General features: G+C 46.0%; 2 protein-coding genes across 2 annotated transcripts; one reads left to right on the forward strand and one right to left on the reverse strand.

Moving 5' to 3' along the window:
• Positions 1-3,187: 3,187 nt before the first annotated feature.
• Positions 3,188-14,751, reverse strand: adgrg7.1 (adhesion G protein-coupled receptor G7, tandem duplicate 1). Its single transcript, XM_032555918.1, has 16 exons — positions 14,723-14,751; positions 8,481-8,821; positions 7,948-8,052; positions 7,747-7,859; positions 7,531-7,671; positions 7,335-7,423; positions 6,763-6,905; positions 6,494-6,607; positions 6,227-6,417; positions 5,987-6,139; positions 5,798-5,910; positions 4,513-4,868; positions 4,254-4,335; positions 4,023-4,181; positions 3,601-3,757; positions 3,188-3,503 (listed from the first exon to the last, which is right to left on the reverse strand). Exons 1-16 carry the CDS (start codon positions 14,749-14,751, stop codon positions 3,315-3,317), a joined length of 2,475 nt encoding a protein of 824 aa, XP_032411809.1. The 3' UTR covers positions 3,188-3,314.
• ftcd (formimidoyltransferase cyclodeaminase) lies at positions 14,723-19,892 on the forward strand. Its single transcript, XM_032556282.1, has 14 exons — positions 14,723-14,921; positions 15,230-15,413; positions 15,479-15,607; positions 16,233-16,321; positions 16,387-16,566; positions 17,193-17,330; positions 17,408-17,539; positions 18,154-18,215; positions 18,287-18,413; positions 18,968-19,129; positions 19,245-19,288; positions 19,383-19,521; positions 19,612-19,707; positions 19,774-19,892. The coding sequence occupies exons 1-14, from the start codon at positions 14,868-14,870 to the stop codon at positions 19,855-19,857; spliced, it is 1,620 nt and encodes a 539-aa protein (XP_032412173.1). The 5' UTR covers positions 14,723-14,867; the 3' UTR covers positions 19,858-19,892.
• The last annotated feature ends 583 nt before the right edge of the window (positions 19,893-20,475 follow it).

Raw genomic sequence — 20,475 nt, forward strand, 5'->3', positions numbered from 1 at the left:
TGATTCCAGGCGCTGACAGGAAACACGGAGCGCAGCGCGGCGTGGATCAACTGCTGACAGGAGATGAGCTTCACTTACAGCAGCCGTCAAACCAAAGAGGACGGACGCAGAAACGTTCCACCTGTTTCCAGCCGTAAAGTTATTTCTGTCTTCTTGTGGTTTCCTGCAGATGATCCGGTTCATGGATCCTGACGGGGGAACCGAGTTTGAGGAACCGAGTTTGAGGAACCGAGTTTGAGGAACCAAGTCGGGTTTCCTGCCAGGCCTTGGAGGGAATCTGAGGATCTTGGGTGTGAATGTGGAAAAATGTCCTGCAGAGCCTGGAAGTTTTTCACACGGGGGGAAGTGGATCCACTCCGGGGATTTACGGCTGTTTGGGTTCTTGGCCCGGAAGGGAGAACCTGGGAGAACCAGGGAGAACCAAGGAGAACCAGGGAGAACCAAGGAGAACCAGGGAGAACCAAGAAGAACCAAGGAGAACCTGGGAGAACCAGGGAGAACCAAGGAGAACCAAGGAGAACCTGGGAGAACCAGGGAGAACCAAGGAGAACCAAGGAGAACCTGGGAGAACCAGGGAGAACCAAGGAGAACCTGGGAGAACCAGGGAGAACCTGGGAGAACCAAGGAGAACCAAGGAGAACCTGGGAGAACCAGGGAGAACCAGGGAGAACCAAGGAGAACCTGGGAGAACCAGGGAGAACCAAGGAGAACCAAGGAGAACCTGGGAGAACCAAGGAGAACCTGGGAGAGAAACGCCTGGTTTCTCATCCTGAGGATGAAGATCAGGAAGTGGAACCTGAGCTGAAGCTTCTCCAGAGGCTCCTAAACTGGACCTGATGGTAACCGATGGCAACGCTGGTGCCGCTCCCTCATTGGTCCGTCCAAACAGACTCTGGTTCGCTGATGCAATGTTTGGTCACACTGGACCAGATCCCAGTTTGGTTCTGACCCACCGATCAGACTGTGATGATGTTCTGGGTGTGGAGGTCACAGTGACCCGGTCCAGACCAAACTGGTTCTGTGCTCCTGATACGGTTCTGATCCGTTCACAGAACATCGAACATCAGCTGAACCTGTTTGGTTCGTCATCTCGGTTCCCTGAAGAACTGCTGAACATCAACATGTTCTTCAGAACCAGCAGGTTCTGGTTCTCTGGTCCAGAACCGGTCAGTCTGGTGAAAAACCTGTTGGTCATGAGACGGTGCAGAACCTTCTGGTTCTGGTGGAAGGAAACCCAAACCTCTAACCTTCAGGTCGCTGACCCAGAACCATGTTGTGCAACCTGAATAATGGTCCCCTGAGGAACTTCCTGGGAACCTTCATGTCCCAAAGGACAAACGGTCCCACCGCTGCATGCCGTCCTCTTCCTCTTCCTCATCTTCATCATCTTCATCTTCCTCATCATCCTCTTCATCATCCTCTTCATCCTCCTCCTCTTCATCCTCTTCCTCCTCTTCATCATCTTCCTCTTCCTCCTCTTCATCTTCATCATCCTCTTCCTCCTCATCCTCTTCCTCCTCTTCATCATCTTCCTCTTCCTCCTCTTCATCTTCATCTTCATCCTCCTCCTCCTCCTCTTCATCCTCTTCCTCCTCTTAATCCTCCTCCTCTTCATCATCCTCTTCCTCCTCCTCCTCTTCCTCTCTGTGAACTTCAGGAATAACGACTAAATGCTATAAAATGTCTCAGATTCTTCAGAACCAAACGGGTCGGCCCCCCCAGCGGAACCACATGTGTTTCCAGTCCACTTTTGTCCCTCTCATTGTTCAGTGAAACCAGAACCAGACGGTTCCGCCCGGCCCGGCCGCACGCCCACACAGAGGAATCAGCCGGGCCTGCTTTGGCCCGGTTATGTAACAGCAGAACGTTGGACCTTCAGGTGTTTGGGAAACTCATCAGAACCACATGTTCAGTGGGTTCTGTTTCATTTGGATCACAGGGTTCTGGACGGTTGCGTAACGACCCGGACCGGTCCCTGTGTGTAACATGAGGGGGCGGAGCTTCAGGCTGGAGGTGACCAACCTGAACCAACAGAACCGGCTGCAGATTCTGACATCGGGTCGGTTCTGAGAGAGGTTCTGGTAACGTCTGGACCGGTTCTGTTCATCATTAGCAGCCGAGCCGTCCGGGTTTGGACTCATCCGGTTCCTCTGTTCATCTCTCGGCTCGGTTCTGGACCAGCTGCTGTTGGTTCTGGTTCTGACTCAGCGGGAATCCTTCAGCCCGGTCTGGAGTCTCCCGATGCTGCGGGGCTGTTCCCATGGCAACACCGTGCAGCAGGTTCTGGTTCTGGTTCTGTTCAGCCCGTCCTCCACAGAGGGATGAACCCAGTTCGTGGAGTTTGTTCCATCTGGGATGTTCAGAACCCGGATCAGGCCGTGTTCACCTGGTCCAAGTCAGAACCAACAGAACCTTCACTGTGTGGCGGTGGAGGTCTGGCGCCCCCCAGTGGCCACAAACTGGAACCATTCAGAACCACCAAGGCTGGGTTCTACAGAACCGGACCCAACAGAACCACAGTGGACCCGATTGTCATGGAACCAGAACATCTGAAGAGTTTTTGGAACATCTTTAATGGTTCAGATGATAAAACAATAAAAACATGAAAATATAAAAATCTGAGTTTATATAAAAACATTATAATGATCAGAACCAATAAAACGAGACAAACTGGATCAGAACCAGCAGTTCTGATCCGGTTCTGATCCGGTTCTGATCTGGTTTACATTTAAAATCTGCTGGTTGAGATGAAATGATTTTTAATCAGCTTCTGCAGAAAAATGGAAAAATATCCAAACTGATCAGGAATTATTCATGTTCAATAATTCACCAATAATTCACCAATAATTCACCAATAATTCACCAATAATTCACCAATAATATTGGGATCATAATACTGAACATCAGAGGAATATAAAATAAAAAGTACAAAAATCACTGATCCAACACTGGAGCGGTACCGGGTCGGTTCTGACTGCAGCTGGTGGATCGCCTGTTCCTGGTTCTATATGCCGGTTCTGGTCCGGTTCCTGGTTGTAGTTGTTGGTTCTGGCCCGGTTCCTGGTTGTAGTTGTTGGTTCTGGCCCGGTTCCTGATTGTAGTTGTTGGTTCTGGCCCGGTTCCTGGTTGTAGTTGTTGGTTCTGGTCCGGTTCCTGGTTGTAGTTGTTGGTTCTGGCCCGGTTCCTGATTGTAGTTGTTGGTTCTGGTCCGGTCCCTGGTTGTAGTTGTTGGTTCTGGCCCGGTTCCTGATTGTAGTTGTTGGTTCTGGTCCGGTCCCTGGTTGTAGTTGTTGGTTCTGGCCCGGTTCCTGGCTCTAGATGCTGGTGTCCCGGTCCTTTGTGTTGTACATGTCTGAGGTTCTGGTCTCGGCCCGGTTCTTCCACAGGTAGTACGTTGTGGACCTGAGGGTGAACCCGGCGACGGAGACGTAGTGAGCGGACCGGCCCACTGCGACCCGGAAGCTTCTGGTTCTGGCCGTGAACAGGATGAAGATCTGCAGGCCCTGCAGACACACAGCGCATCGTTACCGGGTCCGGCCGGGCCGCAGCCGACCCAGAGCCGGACCTGGACCCGGAGCCGGAACCAGAACCGGAGCCTACCTGGGTGGTGGTACACAGGCAGAACAGGATGCTCCAGACCAGGTGAGTGGTTTTCTCGGTAACCAGGACCAGGTAGCCCAGAGTCCAGGACAGACCGAGCAGAACCGCCAGAGAGAAGCTGACCAGGAACTTCTGGGCCAGGGAGGAGCGCTTGGTGCTGCCGGGTCCACAGAACCAGAACCAGAGAGATCAGGCACAACATTATGACCAGACAGTCACAGTTACATCTGTATAATGAATGTAACATAGATAATTATCCATATAATTGATATTTTATTAACGTTATTGAAACTAAAAATATTTTATTTATTTCTGTGCCAGTTTAATTTTATGGTTTATTTTTAAATTTAATATTTAGAGATGATTTAATTCATCTTTTTCTCCTGTACTGCTCAGAGTGCCCAGCAGGGGGCGGTAGTCACCTGGTGAGCTTGCGATCCACCCTGCAGGTGGTGAGGGAGACGAGGCCCAGCAGAACCGTGTTGTAGAGCAGAACCAGGCCCAGCGGCACCAGGAAGGCCCAGAACATGGGCTTCCCAAAGCTGAAGTGTTTCTTCTGGTCCAGAGCGGCCAGCCAGCAGCTGCAGGAACATCCAGGTGGTCAGCAAGGAGAACCAGAACCAGAACCAGAACCCATTTAAAGCAGGACTCACAACTCCTCCTGTCTGTATGCCAGCGGGTTCTCCACCCGGTAGGTCGTTGCCAGGGTGATCGCCGTGACAACGGCTGGGACTCCTGATCAGAAACAACAAGATGAAGCAAAACCGGGTCAGGGTTCTGGTTCTGATCAGATATTTATTCTGCAAAAATCAATTGATGTTTGTTTTGTTTATTTCTGCATGTTTTGAATAAACATAACAAAAAGTAGAAAGTTGAGGTTGTTTGGCAGCTTTGGCGTCTGAAATGTCCTACCCCATCCGACTCCCCAGCTGAGCCCGGTCCAGTACGAGGGCAGGCTGCGCTGCATGGATCGGACCAGCAGAACCACCTGGGTGCCGTACAAACTGTTCCATGAGAAGGTGGCCAGCAGGAAGAAGTGCAGAAGCGCCGTCACGGCCGTGCAGGAGCCCGAATCCGGCACCACAGACTTCTCAGAGTCCAGGATCTGGTTCTGATCGCTGGGCGGCTCCTTGGTATCGTAGTCCTGTCTGAGGTTCTGGACTCCAGACAGGAAGGTGATGATGAAGGCCAGCAGACTGAAGCAGATGCAGAGCAGAGACGTCTTGGAGTTCAGCTTGGTTTGTTTTTGACCAGATTTCATCTGAAAACTGAGCAGAACCAGAAGAAGAATCTGAGGATGGACTCTGGTTTGGGTTCAAAATGTTTCTGGAAAACCTGCTGACCCAGAAACCTGAACTGACCAGAATGTTTCTCAGGTATCTCTGATGTCACAGAACAACGTAAAGCAATGAAACATGAAAATGAGTCAATTCACATTCAGCCTTCTGAGGCTTTTAAACCCTTTGGTTCCAGGTCATCTGGGTTTAACACCAGGATTAGCAGAGCTTAGCCATTTAGCTTTTATGCAAAATTTGAAAACATTTAGTGCCAAAGTTCAACTAAATAATTTTTCCTGATTAAGTCTAAAACCCTAATTTAGTTAGCTAGTTTGTAAAGTTTCAGTTGAATGAAGTTTGACATCTGTGTTGAAGTTTTGGTTAGCAACTGTTCTTCTTTAGCCTAGCTTCTGCTAATTATCATGTAGGTATAGCACTTTACTGTTAGCTTCTGCTAATTATCATGTAGGTATAGCACTTTACTGTTAGCTTCTGCTAATTATCATGTAGATATAGCACTTTACTGTTAGCTTCTGCTAATTATCATGTAGGTATAGCACTTTACTGTTAGCTTCTGCTAATTATCATGTAGGTATAGCACTTTACTGTTAGCTTCTGCTAATTATCATGTAGGTATAGCACTTTACTGTTAGCCTCTGCTAATTACCATGTTGATGCAGAACTTTAGTGTTTGCTAAATTAATGTTTATGATTAGTTGGTGCAGGATTAGCGTAGCTAGCTTTTTAGCTAGGCATGACCACTACTGGTCTCTACCGACATCTACAGCCTGAAGGTTTTGTCTTTGGATGGAGAACATCTGTAAACATCTGTTGTGGTTTCGTCCTGCTAGAGCTCAGATTAAAGCTCTTCGCTAACCAAAGAACCACTGAACTGAAGCATCCAGCTAGCATGGCCTTACGTCTCTTTCAGGTGGTGGATGATGGTGATAACCAAGCCCAGGATGGAGAAAGACAGACCCACGATGGAGATCCTCATCAGGGATTTTGCATACTTATAGTCCTCTCTGAAAGACTGAAACAAATCTGTTCAGAACCTTAAATCCTGGAAGAAACGCTGAACTGTTCTGGTTCTGGAGTGTGGAAATCACCCAGAGAGCTGCGAAGTTGGTGGTGTGGTTGCAGGAACATCTGAGAACGCCGTCTGAAGCGTTCCCCTTGTGGCAGCCGTGGGTGTTCCAGTCCTGCTTGCCGTAGTCCCAGAAGACGCAGGAGAAGTCGTGCAGAGATGTATTAAGTAGGAGCTGGAACCGCAGGAACCAGAACCTTTTTCACATCTGAAGAGCCCAGTAAACCCAGTAAAGGTGATGAAGTGGCTTTGGTTTTGGTACCTTTACTCTGAACTGCATCTCCACAGTCTCCGCCACCACACTGCGGTCTGGACCCCCGATGCTGGCTGACAGGACCCTGAGGCTGGCCCGCCGCCTCCTGTAGATCCTGGACGGGAAGAAGCGGCTGTTCTGGTAGAGGACGAAGCCCAGAGAGACGTTGGACCCCTGCTGGCGCCTTTCAGCCCCTCTGCCTGGATGTAGAGGAACGAATCTAGGGTCAGCTGTTGCTAACAGGAGGTTATATGTCCTCTGATGCAGGGAACCCACCTGATGGGAAGCGGATGTAAACCAGCGCGTCAGCGATAAAATCCTCGTCCACGGTGACCTTTGACACGTTGGTGTCCAACCGAATTCTGTTGGCTACAAAACTGCCAGACCGCCCTGAATACAGCGAGAAGTTTAGTGGGTTCATAGTCACCAAGGAAGGAGTTAATGAAAATCAGAGGGAATAAAACATTTCTGGCTACATTCATCAGCACCGAACCAGAATCACTGACGCTCCAGGCTCTACTGTTGGGATGCAGCAACCCACTGACCTGCCAACGCAGTGAACTGGACTCCCTGGGTGTCCGACGCTGGAATCTGAGCCGACTGGACCACCAGGTTCGGTTGGACCAGCTGGGACGTGTTGCTGGTGAGGCTGAGGTTCACAGAGAGCTGATCCAGGGTCAACGTCAAGCTGAGCATGAGAAACGGATCAAACTGAAGGTAACGCCAACATTAAAGGTGTGACACCATCAGATGTTTGGTAGCACAGCAGCTCTGAATCAAAACTTTAGCTCTTGACAACATGTTCACCTTCCTTATCTACCAGCCAACCTGACCAAGGTTCTGATGCCTGAAGGTTTTAGTTCTGGTTTCTTTGGTCACACCGAACCACCAAAGACCATCCAGGTTCTGGCTGGATGGTCATTTTAACTGGACAACCAGACTATCCACATAGTGGTTTCACTGGTCACTCTCCAGGCCCATAAAGCCCCGTCAGAACCAAACCAATTCTAAATCACAGAGTATTGAAGATGGCGTCCTGTTTTCCATAGTCTGAGCGGCTGACCCGTTGTTCTGACCCACTGACCCAGTAGGAAGTACAGAATCGATGTCTGCTTACCTCTGAGACGTGTTGGTTTCCTCCTTCTCATCGGACTCCGTGGCGTTGAGCAGCTGACTGATGGTAGTAACTGCTGCCACCCTGACGGTCTGGAAACAAGAACCAGAACTTTAGAGTCGGGACCGGGTCAGTGGCTCCATCCACGCGGTGTGAAGCCATGTTCACTGGCCGATGTCCTTCTGTCAGAACGTCCTACCTCTGAGGCATTTGGCGACAGCAGCAACGTGTTGGCAATCTGAGTTGCTATGGTGATGTCTTCAGGTTTCAGACCTTCAGGTCTGGACGTCAGAAGCTGAGCGCTGGATGCCAGTACCTCCAGGTCTGCAGAACTGGTGAGCTGACGGACAAAACAAATACTCCACGATGAAATCTTCAGTTCCTCTGATCAAACTGGTTATGCTGATATTCTCACGTTTCTTTGAATGTCGCTGAGCGTCTGTTCACATCGAAGGACCCGGGGTGGGTCATCAAACTGAGGTTTTCCATCCCTGATCAAACATCTGGTAGAAGCCTGGGGTTTACCAGCTGAGGGGAAGAGACGACATGTTGGGATTTAAAATGACGCAAGAAGAGAAAGACTGAAGTCCGTCTAATATGTGGATGTTACACGTACCTGAAACTGTATCTTTGCCACATTGTTCCTCTGAGTACGCAAACCAACCAATGGTTGTCTTTGGAAATCTGAATCTCCCTAAAGTTGCTTCAGTGCAGAAATTTTCTGGAAAAAGAAAATGATAAAGAAGATGAGTTTCCCCTGGAAATGCCAGAAATAGCAAGAAATGAGGGAAACGTTGAAGGGAAACGAATTATTTTTAAAACTCCCATATCTGATCTGGGGTGAGCACCGCCAGACCTCTACAGGAGACCGGCCAGCTTTAGATCTGAACTTCTGCATCGTTGGTTCTGGTGTCTCTCATCTTCATCTGAAATGAGGAGTTTAGATCTCTGAGCCAAAGTCCGGTTCTGGTTCTGCCCAGCCCAGGTAAGACGCTGGTATCTATTGTGTAGGATCCGTCTGTGCGTACTGAACTCTGACCTTCTGACTCCTTATTCAAGTATCAGTACTTTTCTGTGTTCACATAAACCAAGAAACAAAGAGTTCCTCTGTCCTTAACGACGGTAAACAGAGACACCAACAGGACTCACCCTCTGAGCAGTTCTTCCCCGTCCACTCATCATCACAGACACAGACGCCACTCTCATTATGCCCATGAATACAGTTCAGCGGAGGCTTGGTGGAGGTGGTAGTAGTAGTGGTAGTAGTAGTGGGAGTAGTAGTGGGAGCATGAGTAGTAGTAGTAGTGGGAGTAGGAGTAGTACTAGTGGGAGGAGCAGTAGTAGTAGTGGGAAGAGCAGTAGTAGTAGTGGGAGGAGGAGTAGTACTAGTGGGAGTAGGAGTAGTAGTAGTGGGAGTAGGAGTAGTAGTAGTGGGAAGAGCAGTAGTAGTAGTGGGAAGAGCAGTAGTAGTAGTGGGAGGAGGAGTAGTACTAGTGGGAGTAGGAGTAGTAGTAGTGGGAGTAGGAGTAGTAGTAGTGGGAAGAGCAGTAGTAGTAGTGGGAGGAGCAGTAGTAGTAGTGGGAGTAGGAGTAGTAGTAGTGGGAAGAGCAGTAGTAGTAGTGGGAAGAGCAGTAGTAGTAGTGGGAGTAGGAGTAGTAGTAGTGGGAAGAGCAGTAGTAGTAGTGGGAAGAGCAGTAGTAGTAGTGGGAAGAGGAGCAGTAGTAGTGGGAGGAGGAGTAGCAGTAGTGGGAGGAGCAGTAGTAGTAGTGGGAGTAGGAGTAGTAGTAGTGGGAAGAGCAGTAGTAGTGGTGGGAAGAGCAGTAGTAGTGGGAAGAGCAGTAGTAGTAGTGGGAAGAGCAGTAGTAGTAGTGGGAGTAGGAGTAGTAGTAGTGGGAAGAGCAGTAGTAGTAGTGGGAAGAGCAGTAGTAGTAGTGGGAGTAGGAGTAGTAGTAGTGGGAAGAGCAGTAGTAGTAGTGGGAAGAGCAGTAGTAGTAGTGGGAGTAGGAGTAGTAGTAGTGGGAAGAGCAGTAGTAGTAGTGGGAGGAGCAGTAGTAGTAGTGGGAGGAGGAGGAGTAGTAGTGGGAGGAGGAGTAGTAGTAGTGGGAAGAGCAGTAGTAGTAGTGGGAGGAGGAGGAGTAGTAGTGGGAGGAGGAGTAGCAGTAGTGGGAAGAGCAGTAGTAGTAGTGGGAGGAGGAGTAGTAGTAGTGGGAAGAGGAGTAGTAGTAGTGGGAGGAGGAGTAGTAGTAGTGGGAAGAGCAGTAGTAGTAGTGGGAGGAGGAGTAGCAGTAGTGGGAAGAGCAGTAGTAGTAGTGGGAGGAGGAGTAGTAGTAGTGGGAAGAGCAGTAGTAGTAGTGGGAGGAGGAGTAGTAGTAATGGGAGCAGTAGTAGTACTACTACTAGTAGTAGTCGTATCAGGAGCCTCTGTCTCTGTAGCTTCAGTTGTTGTGTCAGTCCTGGTGGGTAAGTTGGTCGTATCGTCAGTCAACATGGTGGAAGCTGCGTTAGATGTTTGCTCCAGAGGTGATGCAGGAGTATCTGAAGGCCAAGCTGTAGTAGGTCCAGGTGTGGTTGTTGCAGAGTTGGCTACAGGAGCAACTGGAAGGAAATGTATGTATTATTGTTTGTTGTGTTAATGAGATAAACCTGAAGGTAATAACTGAAGTCAACCTGAGGCTGATAAACATCAAGCAGGAGTAAGAAGCTTCCACTTTACTGACCTCGATCGGCCTGCATGGAAATCTGAGTTAAAGGAAGTCTAAGAGTTTATTGAGACGTCTAATCAAATTAAAATGGATTTATATCCAAAGGAAAGCAACAAACAGTTTATAAGTTTATTAAAGTAGCTTCCTAAACCTTTATAAAACCACAATCTGGCTCTTAGAGAGACATTAACTTTTATTGTCCCCATAACTCTGGGAAATAACATCCAACTCAGGATTCTTGTGATAAGGTTTAAATAAACTGCTCATGTAGGAGAAAGGCTTAAAAACACAACTTTGGTTGTGTTTTATTATAATTCACTCACCTGCTGCAACATTAGCTACCACATTAGCTACCACATTAGCTTCAACATTAGCTACCACATTAGCTGCAACATTGGCTGCAACATTAGCTACCACATTAGCTACAACATTAGCTGCAACATTAGCTACCACATTAGCTACAACATTAGCTGCAACATTAGCTACCACATTAGCTACCACATTAGCTTCAACATTAGCTACCACATTAGCTGCAACATTGGCTGCAACATTAGCTACCACATTAGCTACAACATTAGCTGCAACATTAGCTACCACATTAGCTACAACATTAGCTGCAACATTAGCTACCACATTAGCTACCACATTAGCTACAACATTAGCTACCACATTAGCTACCACATTAGCTACCACATTAGCTGCAACATTAGCTACAACATTAGCTACCACATTAGCTACCACATTAGCTACCACATTAGCTGCAACATTAGCTACCACATTAGCTACCACATTAGCTACCACATTAGCTGCAACATTAGCTACCACATTAGCTACCACATTAGCTACCACATTAGCTACCACATTAGCTACCACATTAGCTGCAACATTAGCTACAACATTAGCTGCAACATTAGCTACCACATTAGCTACCACATTAGCTGCAACATTGGCTGCAACATTAGCTACCACATTAGCTGCAACATTGGCTGCAACATTAGCTACCACATTAGCTGCAACATTGGCTGCAACATTAGCTACCACATTAGCTACCACATTAGCTGCAACATTGGCTGCAACATTAGCTACCACATTAGCTACCACATTAGCTGCAACATTAGCTACAACATTAGCTGCAACATTAGCTACCACATTAGCTGCAACATTAGCTACCACATTAGCTGCAACATTGGCTGCAACATTAGCTACCACATTAGCTGCAACATTAGCTACAACATTAGCTGCAACATTAGCTACCACATTAGCTACCACATTAGCTGCAACATTGGCTGCAACATCAGCTACAACATTAGCTGCAACATTGGCTGCAACATTAGCTACAACATTAGCTACAACATTAGCTACCACATTAGCTGCAACATTGGCTGCAACATTAGCTACCACATTAGCTGCAACATTGGCTACCACATTAGCTGCAACATTGGCTGCAACATCAGCTACAACATTAGCTACAAGATTAGCTACCACATTAGCTGCAACATTGGCTGCAACCTTAGCTACCACATTAGCTGCAACATTGGCTGCAACATTAGCTACAACATTAGCTGCAACATTGGCTGCAACATTAGCTACAACATTAGCTACCACATTAGCTGCAACATTGGCTACCACATTAGCTGCAACATTGGCTGCAACATCAGCTACAACATTAGCTACAACATTAGCTACCACATTAGCTGCAACATTGGCTGCAACATTAGCTACCACATTAGCTACCACATTAGCTGCAACATTAGCTGCAACATTAGCTACCACATTAGCTGCAACATTGGCTGCAACATTAGCTACAACATTAGCTACAACATTATCTACCACATTAGCTACAACATTAGCTACCACATTAGCTACAACATTAGCTGCAACATTAGCTGCAACATCAGCTACAACATTAGCTACAACATTAGCTACCACATTAGCTGCAACATTGGCTGCAACATTAGCTACCACATTAGCTACCACATTAGCTACAACATTAGCTGCAACATTAGCTACCACATTAGCTGCAACATTAGCTGCAACATTAGCTGCAACATTAGCTACCACATTAGCTACCACATTAGCTACCACATTAGTTACAACATTAGCTACAACATTAGCTACCACATTAGCTACAACATTAGCTACCACATTAGCTACAACATTAGCTACAACATTAGCTACAACATTAGCTACAACATTAGCTACAACATTAGCTACAACATTAGCTACCACATTAGCTACCACATTAGTTACAACATTAGCTACAACATTAGCTACCACATTAGCTACAACATTAGCTACCACATTAGCTACAACATTAGCTACAACATTAGCTACAACATTAGCTACAACATTAGCTACCACATTAGCTACCACATTAGCTACAACTCGCTGAAACCAGTTTCATAACATGAAACAGAACCAGATGGATCAGCAGGTTCCATTAATAAAGTTACACAACCAAAAAGAGACGTTAGAGGAAAAAATATTCTTTCAACATCTTATTCATACATTTATAAATGTCACAATTTCAAACTAAATATTTAATTAGCAAGAAAATATTTATCAACTTAAATTTTAGCTCCAATTTGAACATTTTGCTCCAAACTAAATATTTAGTTTACAATATAAATATTGAGCTCCGTAAATATTTTATGAGCAAGCTAACAATTCAGTTCCAAACTAAATATTTAGCTCTGAACTAATATTTAGTAGCTAAATGTTTAGTTTACAAACTAAACATTGAACTAACTCAGAGCTAAAAGTTTAGCTAATATGCTAATTCCTATGACAATTAGCAGAAGTATGAAAGCAAAAGTTGGGTCTGCTCAAACTAAATAGTTTGCTCGCTAACAAAATATTTAGTTTGGGGCGTGCCGTGGTGGCGTAGCGGTTAGCGCGACCCGTATTTGGAGGCCTTGAGTCCTCGGCGCGGCCGTCGCGGGTTCGACTCCCGGACCCAACGACATTTGCCGCATGTCTTCCCCCCTCTCCTTCCCTGTTTCCTGTCAGCCTGCTGTCATATAAGGGGCACTAGAGCCACAAAATACCCTGGAGGGGTAAAAAAAACCCAATAAATATTTAGTTTGAAGCTAAATATCTAACTACACACTGAATATTTAGTTTGAAACTGTGACATTTATAAATAAATAACTAACAGGTGAGAATGTTGGAAATGAACCTCTGAGTGAAGTGTACCTAATAAAGTGTCTAATAATGCAGAATAAAATAAATGTTAAAAGTAAAATCAGACGTTTCTGATGAGTCCGACATCAAACTGCAGATTCTCACTAAACTTTGATTCTTCTGGGAGAATTCCAGTGAAAGTTGAACAGAAAGTTAAAGGCTAATGTTAGTTATTGGTGACGGATTAACAGGAGAGACGTTGCTGTTTTCTTACCCAACATGAGGACGATGCAGAACCAGGCCTCCATGCTGCAGACACTGCTGGCTGCTTATGGTTTCCAAGAGTTCCTGTCTGAAGCCTGGAGCTGAGCGATGCAGGAGGAAGTGTGGATGAGAAAATACTCAGCTATGTTTGTAAAACAGGTCAGCTGATCAAAGGTTGCCTACAACTGCTGCAGAGTTATTAAGCATATCATTTTCCCTCATCACAGCTTAGTTTTATTTTAGGTGGATTTCTGTTGTCTCTGCTTCCTCATTCGTCACCTAGAAAGAATCTGAAGTGTTGGAGAAACTCCGACAGTGATTCAGGAGGAAACCAGGTCAGCCAAAACCTGACCATATCTCTGCTGCCTGTCTGAGGATTTATGGGATGTAGACAGATACACATTTATCTTTACAGCTCTGATCGATCAGTTCAAGAGGAAATGTTTGTCACGAAACGCTGAAAATATTCCAGCATGCGTGGAAACGGTGCAGGTCGGATCAGGAGATGCTGGACCTCAGACAGTCCATCAATGTGGACAAAGTGCTGAAACGATGACCTGATAAATACAAGCTGTTCTAAAAATGTTCGTTTCTGCCTCTGTGTGTAAAAATCTTAATAAATGTTTCCAGAGGTTCTGAAAGCTCAGCCAGCTCAACTCTGCTGCGTTTTTGTTTGTGCTGCTTTTGTTGTGAAGATATTAATCAAAGTTTAAAGGTCAACCAGCCGCCCCACATGAAACAACACTGGTGTCAAATGTTTGTGCTGCATTTGAGCTGCAGCATTTCTCCTTTGTGCTGCAGCCATTTTACAATATTGATAAAAATACCCAGAGGTCATCAGAGGTAAACGAGCCGCCCTGTTAGTAACTACCTGTTAGTAGTTTGGTGTCAAATGTTTGTGCTGCAGCACAAACAAAACATTTTTTTTGCTGCACAAATATAGCATCGTTGATTGACACCAATTTAGTTTGATTTGAAGAAGGTGTGTGTGTGTGTGTGTGTGTGGGGCAGGTTGACCTTTCATGACCTCTGGGAACATTTATTAAGATCTTTGAAACACAAATTTGTGCTGCACAAACTCTTCACACTGTAGTTTGAACTTGAACCCAGTCAGTTCTTCAGTTCTGACCCATTTCTGCTGGGAGGCTCAGGTCAGCAGCAGATGGTTCTGATGTAACGGTTCTGGTTGGAGCGGGTCCAGAACTCCGCGGCCGCAGGTTCAGTCAAAGAGAAACGAGTCGACTTGGTGACCTCTGACCCTTTCTGCCTGGATCACAAACATTTAAACTCTGCAGACCTGACCGACTCTGCTTCCCAAACTTCTTCTCCATTTCTCTGGCGCCACCTGCAGGACAGATGCTACCCAGCAAACCTTCAGACTTCGGTCCCAGTTAATGTTTGAGCTGTGGGTGTACTGGTCAGACTGGGGTCAGGCTGTGCAGACGCCATGGCTCAGCTGGTGGAGTGCGTTCCTAACTTCTCTGAGGGCCGAGACCAGAAGGTAGGAGTCCGTCTGAACGATGCGACGAGTCCAGGAGTTTCTGAAAATCTGGACTTAAGACTCAAATCTGCTGTCAGTCTGGAGAAAGTTCAACTTTACAGAAACTGTTCATAATTATTGATTATTGTTTCTTTAAATCTTTAATGTGATTATTTTATATGCTAACAAAATAACTGTTAGCATATAACAGCTAAGAACGTTTAGTTTAGAGACAGGATTATAATCCTCCAGGCGTAACGACCTTTGACCCGGTCCTGTGAACAGACTGAGGTCCGTTTGGGTTCAGCTGCTCCTCTTCCTCTGCTCAGGTGATCGATGCCGTCGCCGCCGCCATCTCTGAGACGGCCGGCTGCAGCCTGCTGGACGTCGACCCGGGGGCCTCCACCAACCGGACCGTCTACACCTTCGTGGGCCCCCCGGAGGCCGTGGTGCAGGGGGCGCTGAACGCCGCCCGCCGGGCCTTCGGCCTCATCGACATGAGCAAACATTCAGGTCAGTGCGAGTCCAAAGCCGCTCTCCAGAACCGAACCTCTGGGAACGAAATGCTTCTGCCGCAGGGGAACACCCTCGCACCGGAGCGCTGGACGTCTGTCCCTTCATCCCCGTCCAGAACGTCAGCATGGACGACTGCGTCCGCTGCGCCGACCAGTTTGGACGGCGGCTGGCGGAGACGCTGCAGGTTCCTGGTGAGTCACAGGAAGCCGAGGCCGCGGCGCGAAGAGCTGAGGGAACAGAGAGAGAAATACCACAGAGTGTGAGAGGGAACCATGATGGAGGAAAGTTACTCCAAAATACAGTTTCAGATTCATCTCAGAAATTTTCTAGAAAATATGAAAATGTCTGAACTTGAAAAGTTGCAGATAGAAAAACATCAGAAAGTTTGAAAATGTTCTGGAAAAAACAGAAAATGATCAAAAAGACATAAATTTACAAGAAAAAACTCCATTTTTCAATGAATCTCCAAAGTTTTCTAGAAAACAAACGGACATTTCTGAGATGAAAGTCAAACATTTGCAAGAAAAAACTCATAATTTTGAGATTATTCTGACATTTTCTAGAAGAAATCTGGACATTTTTGAGCATAAAAATAAAAAATGTTTAAATTTTGAAACTCAGAAAATGTCCAAGTCAAAAATGTTCAACTATAAGAACTTCACAAAATTCCATGTTGTTCCTAGAAAATATGTGAGTTTAATGTAAAAATGTCTGAGGTGATTTTTTACTCTTGGAGCTGATGAATTCCCAAGATTTTTCTAAAAGTTTACATTTTTTATGTCCGATGGCTCTAACGGCAGAGAAATCTGTCCTCAGTGTATCTTTACGGAGAAGCGGCTCGGTCCGAGTCCAGGAGGAATCTCCCGTCGGTTCGATCCGGAGAGTACGAAGCTCTACCTGAGAAGGTGAGACGATCCGCCGCCTCCGGATCTAAACTCTCAGATCCAGCAGATTTCTTCTTCTGCTGCAGCTGAAGAGTGAAGAGTGGGCCCCTGACTTTGGCCCCGCCCACTTCGTGCCGTCGTGGGGCGCCACGGTAACCGGTGCTCGCAAGTTCCTGATCGCGTACAACGTGAACCTGATCGGCACCAAGGAGCAGGCTCATCGGATCGCCCTGGACATCCGCGAACAGGGCCGAGGACAGGACCAGGTGGGACACCAAAACATTTATTATTACTTCAGTTCAAAACCACAGCTTCCTGAAGGTGGAACTTCAGAATAAAAGCCCACTTCATGCTGTTTCCTGTTATATTTGGTTTGGTTTGTAGTCTTTCTTTCTTGAAATCTTATTACAGTGGAGGATTGTTTTATGATCATCGTTATATTCTGACAACATTATTCATGTATTTTCTCCAGTGGCTTTAATTTTCTTCTGTATATTTCTGATCTGTTTTCATTTGGCAGGTTTCCCATGTATATCTAGGTGTGTGTATCTACGTGTGTATATCTATGTGTGTGTATCTATGTATGTATATCTATGTGTGTATATCTATGTGTGTGTATCTAGGTGTGTATATCTATGTGTGTGTATCTATGTATGTATATCTATGTGTGTATATCTATGTGTGTGTATCTAGGTGTGTATATCTATGTGTGTATATCTATGTATGTATATCTATGTGTGTATATCTATGTGTGTGTATCTAGGTGTGTATATCTATGTGTGTATATCTATGTGTGTATATCTATGTGTGTGTATCTAGGTGTGTATATCTATGTGTGTATATCTATGTGTGTATATCTATGTGTGGTAACTTCCTGTGTGCCTCTGAGCAGCCAGGTCTCCTGAAGAAGGTCCAGGGTCTGGGCTGGTACCTGGAGGAGGAGAACCTGGCCCAGGTGTCCACCAACATCCTGGACTTTGAGCTGACGCCGCTCCACGCCGTGTACCAGGAGATCTGCGGGGTCGCTGAGGTCAGGGCTGCTGAGGTCACAACAGGCCTGAGCGCCATCGCTTCCTGTGAGTCTGACTTCCTGTTTGTGGCGTCCAGGAGCTGAAGCTTCCTGTGGTCGGCTCCCAGATCGTTGGTCTGATTCCTCTGAAGGCTCTGCTGGACGCCGCCGACTTCTACATGAAAACAGAGCAGCTCTTCATCATCGAAGAGGAGCACAAAGTCCGGCTGGTCAGTGGACAAAGCTTTGGGCTACGGCAAGCCATTTTAAGATAAAATCAGTTTCATCACATTCCAGACATTTGACATCAGTTTAAATCAGATTTGTCTAATTATCTTCTAGTTTGTAGAAATGAGGTCAGATTTACAAATTCTTGAATTTGAAGTTTCTGTGATGAATTATTGAGCGTCTGAAACATATTTCAGATTTCTACAATGACATTATAACTACTGTACTCATAATGTGAATTCTAGATATCGAGCTCTTTGTTCCGACTAGACACAATTTAAAATATGTAACTAGATTTAAAGACAGCAAATTAAATTGCAGATATGTAGAAACCAAGGAATGACTTGTTATAGTTATAGTTCTGATTGAGAAATATGAAATTGTAATTATGGAGTGTGACACATTTAACAACAAAATTAAAATAAATTTTGATTGATCAGTATCTAACTGAATATATCTTGAATTATTACTCTTACATTACAGAATGTAAATGCAGAAATCTTCAATTACATTCAGAAAAATGCATTTTTACAGGCTGTCAAACAAAAACTGATTTTATGATAAAACAGCTTGCCATAGTTAGACGTTCATCAGCGCCTCACCTTGTTGGTTGCAGGTGATCAGTAAACTGGGCCTGGATTCACTGAGTCCCTTCAACCCAAAGCAGAGGATCATTGAGTGAGTTCCTCCCTGCTGACTGCAGCAGAGGCAGCGAGCGCTGCTAAAGTGGGCGTGTCTTACCTGCACAGGTACATGGTGAGGTCACAGGAAGAAGGCGGGCTCGTGTCTCTGACTCTGCAGCAGTTTGTTCGCAGCGTTGGAGCGCGAACAGCCGCTCCAGGAGGAGGGTCTGTTTCTGCCGCCGTCGGCGCGCTGGTGAGTGTTCAGAGATTGTCCAGCAGAGGGAGCCGATTTAAAGGGGAAGTGTTACACAAAAAAATCATATTTTACACGTTTTTATGTTTCCATTTGGGTTTCTACTGCTTCTAACAACAAACTACGCTCTTTAAAAAACACCAGCCAGTTTATGGTAATGAGTTAAAAGTTTTATGGTGTTTGAAAAACCACAAATCAGCGGCACTGCCCTGTTGCCTAGCAACACAAGCTGAGCTCTAGCTAGTTTTCATGCTGTACAATGGCTTCTGGAAAAGACAAAAGTCTTTTCACCCAGAAACCACCTGCTGCTTTCTGGTTGGTTGTGCAGGAGGCTCCACTTCTGCTTTTCGAAGATGCACTGTTGCATAATTGCAGATCAATTTGGAGCCATTTTCATGTGTAAATGTGAAAGCTGAGTTGGATCAGAGTGAAATCTGATTATCTAAGAATGATTTTGTGAAAGAAATGATTTGTATAGGCCATAAACCGATCCTAACCTGTTCCAGGAAGTGGAACAGGTCACCTTTAACCCCAGGATGTGCCCCGTCCTGTAGGGGGCAGCGCTGGGCGCCATGGTGGGGCAGATGACGTACGGAAAGAGGCAGTTTGAGAACCTGGACTTTGTGATGAGGAAGCTGATTCCTCCGTTCCATCAGGCCATGAACGAGCTGCTGGGGTTGGTGGACGCCGACTCCGCCGCCTTCAACGGCTACATGGTGAGCACCAGCAGCCCCCACCCAACAGCGCCACCTGTTGATGCTCCAGATTACGCAAGAGACACCTACAGGCTGTGTGGTGCGATGCCTCAAAAGGTCATCATGTCTGTTTCAGGTGGCGCTGAAAATGCCGAAGTCCAGCAGCGAGGAGAGGAGCAGGTGAGCAGAGGAGCAGGTGAACGTGTCTGTGGATGAGATGTTGCGTCTTTAGCTGCTTGTTTTTTTCTGGACTGCGTTTTGTCTCCGCCTGCAGGAGAGAAGCGGCGATGCAGGAAGGCCTGAAGCGGGCCGTCGGCGTCCCGCTGGCTTTGGCTGAGAAGGTCAGCGTCCTCTGGCCGTCTCTGAAGCAGATGGTTCTGTTCGGGAACATCGGCTGCAAGTCCGATGCTCAGGTCCGGGTTGGAGCAACAACAACTTCTCTCTGAAGGTTTTAGGTCAGAATGAATTTTGCTCAGAACTGGAATCTGGTTTGTGTTGGTCAGGTTGCAGCTAAAGCTCTGGAAACGGCTGTTTTTGGAGCGTACTACAACGTCACGATCAACCTGAAGGACGTCTCAGACGAAGCCTTCAGACTGGCTGTAAGTCACCAGGTGACCTTTCACCTTTCATTTCTCATTAAAACGATGTTTGTGTTGCTGCTTCAGACGCAGAGGAGAGTTTCTGAGCTTCTGGAGGAAGCCAAGGACAGCGTGGCCTCCATCCTGGACGCAGCTGAGAACAGAACCTGAGAAGATCTGCAGAATAAATTCAAAGTTCATAAAAAGTGTGGAGTTTTTTATTTAACATCTAAAATTCAGGAAGACCTGCTTACTGCAGGACAGTAACTAGCAACGATCTGTCCAGTCACAAGTCCATCTTTAACTGTTTGTTCATCTGGAGTTGGTTCTATAAAAGTTAAATAATGCAGAATATCATCAGCATAAAGGTAAACTTTATTATTGCATAATAAAGTTTCACCATGAACTGATCCAAGAACAGAACCTGGGAAGCAGGAAGTCAAACTAAAGATGGCCGCCGATGTAGAAGAAGTGATTGAGCTCAGAACTTTAATTTTATAGTTAATATTGAATATAAACAGATTAATGTGCTATGAGAACCAGTTCAAGAGTCGCTATGACAACAAATGTCAGCTAAGAAGGTTGTGGGTTCAATTCCTCAGAATTTAGAAACGGACTTTTTTTACCAACTGTTCTCAGAGTGAACATTAAAAAGTGAAATACTCTACATGAAATCCTTGGTGGTCGTTGGTGTGTTAGTGCAACTCTAACAAAAAAGTAGAAGTTAAATCTTTTTATTATTTATTTTATGTCCATAAATATAATCAGAAGTTACAAGAAGGAGAATTA

The sequence above is a fragment of the Xiphophorus hellerii genome, chromosome 24 (assembly GCF_003331165.1).
Source record: "Xiphophorus hellerii strain 12219 chromosome 24, Xiphophorus_hellerii-4.1, whole genome shotgun sequence".
Lineage (NCBI taxonomy): Eukaryota > Metazoa > Chordata > Actinopteri > Cyprinodontiformes > Poeciliidae > Xiphophorus > Xiphophorus hellerii.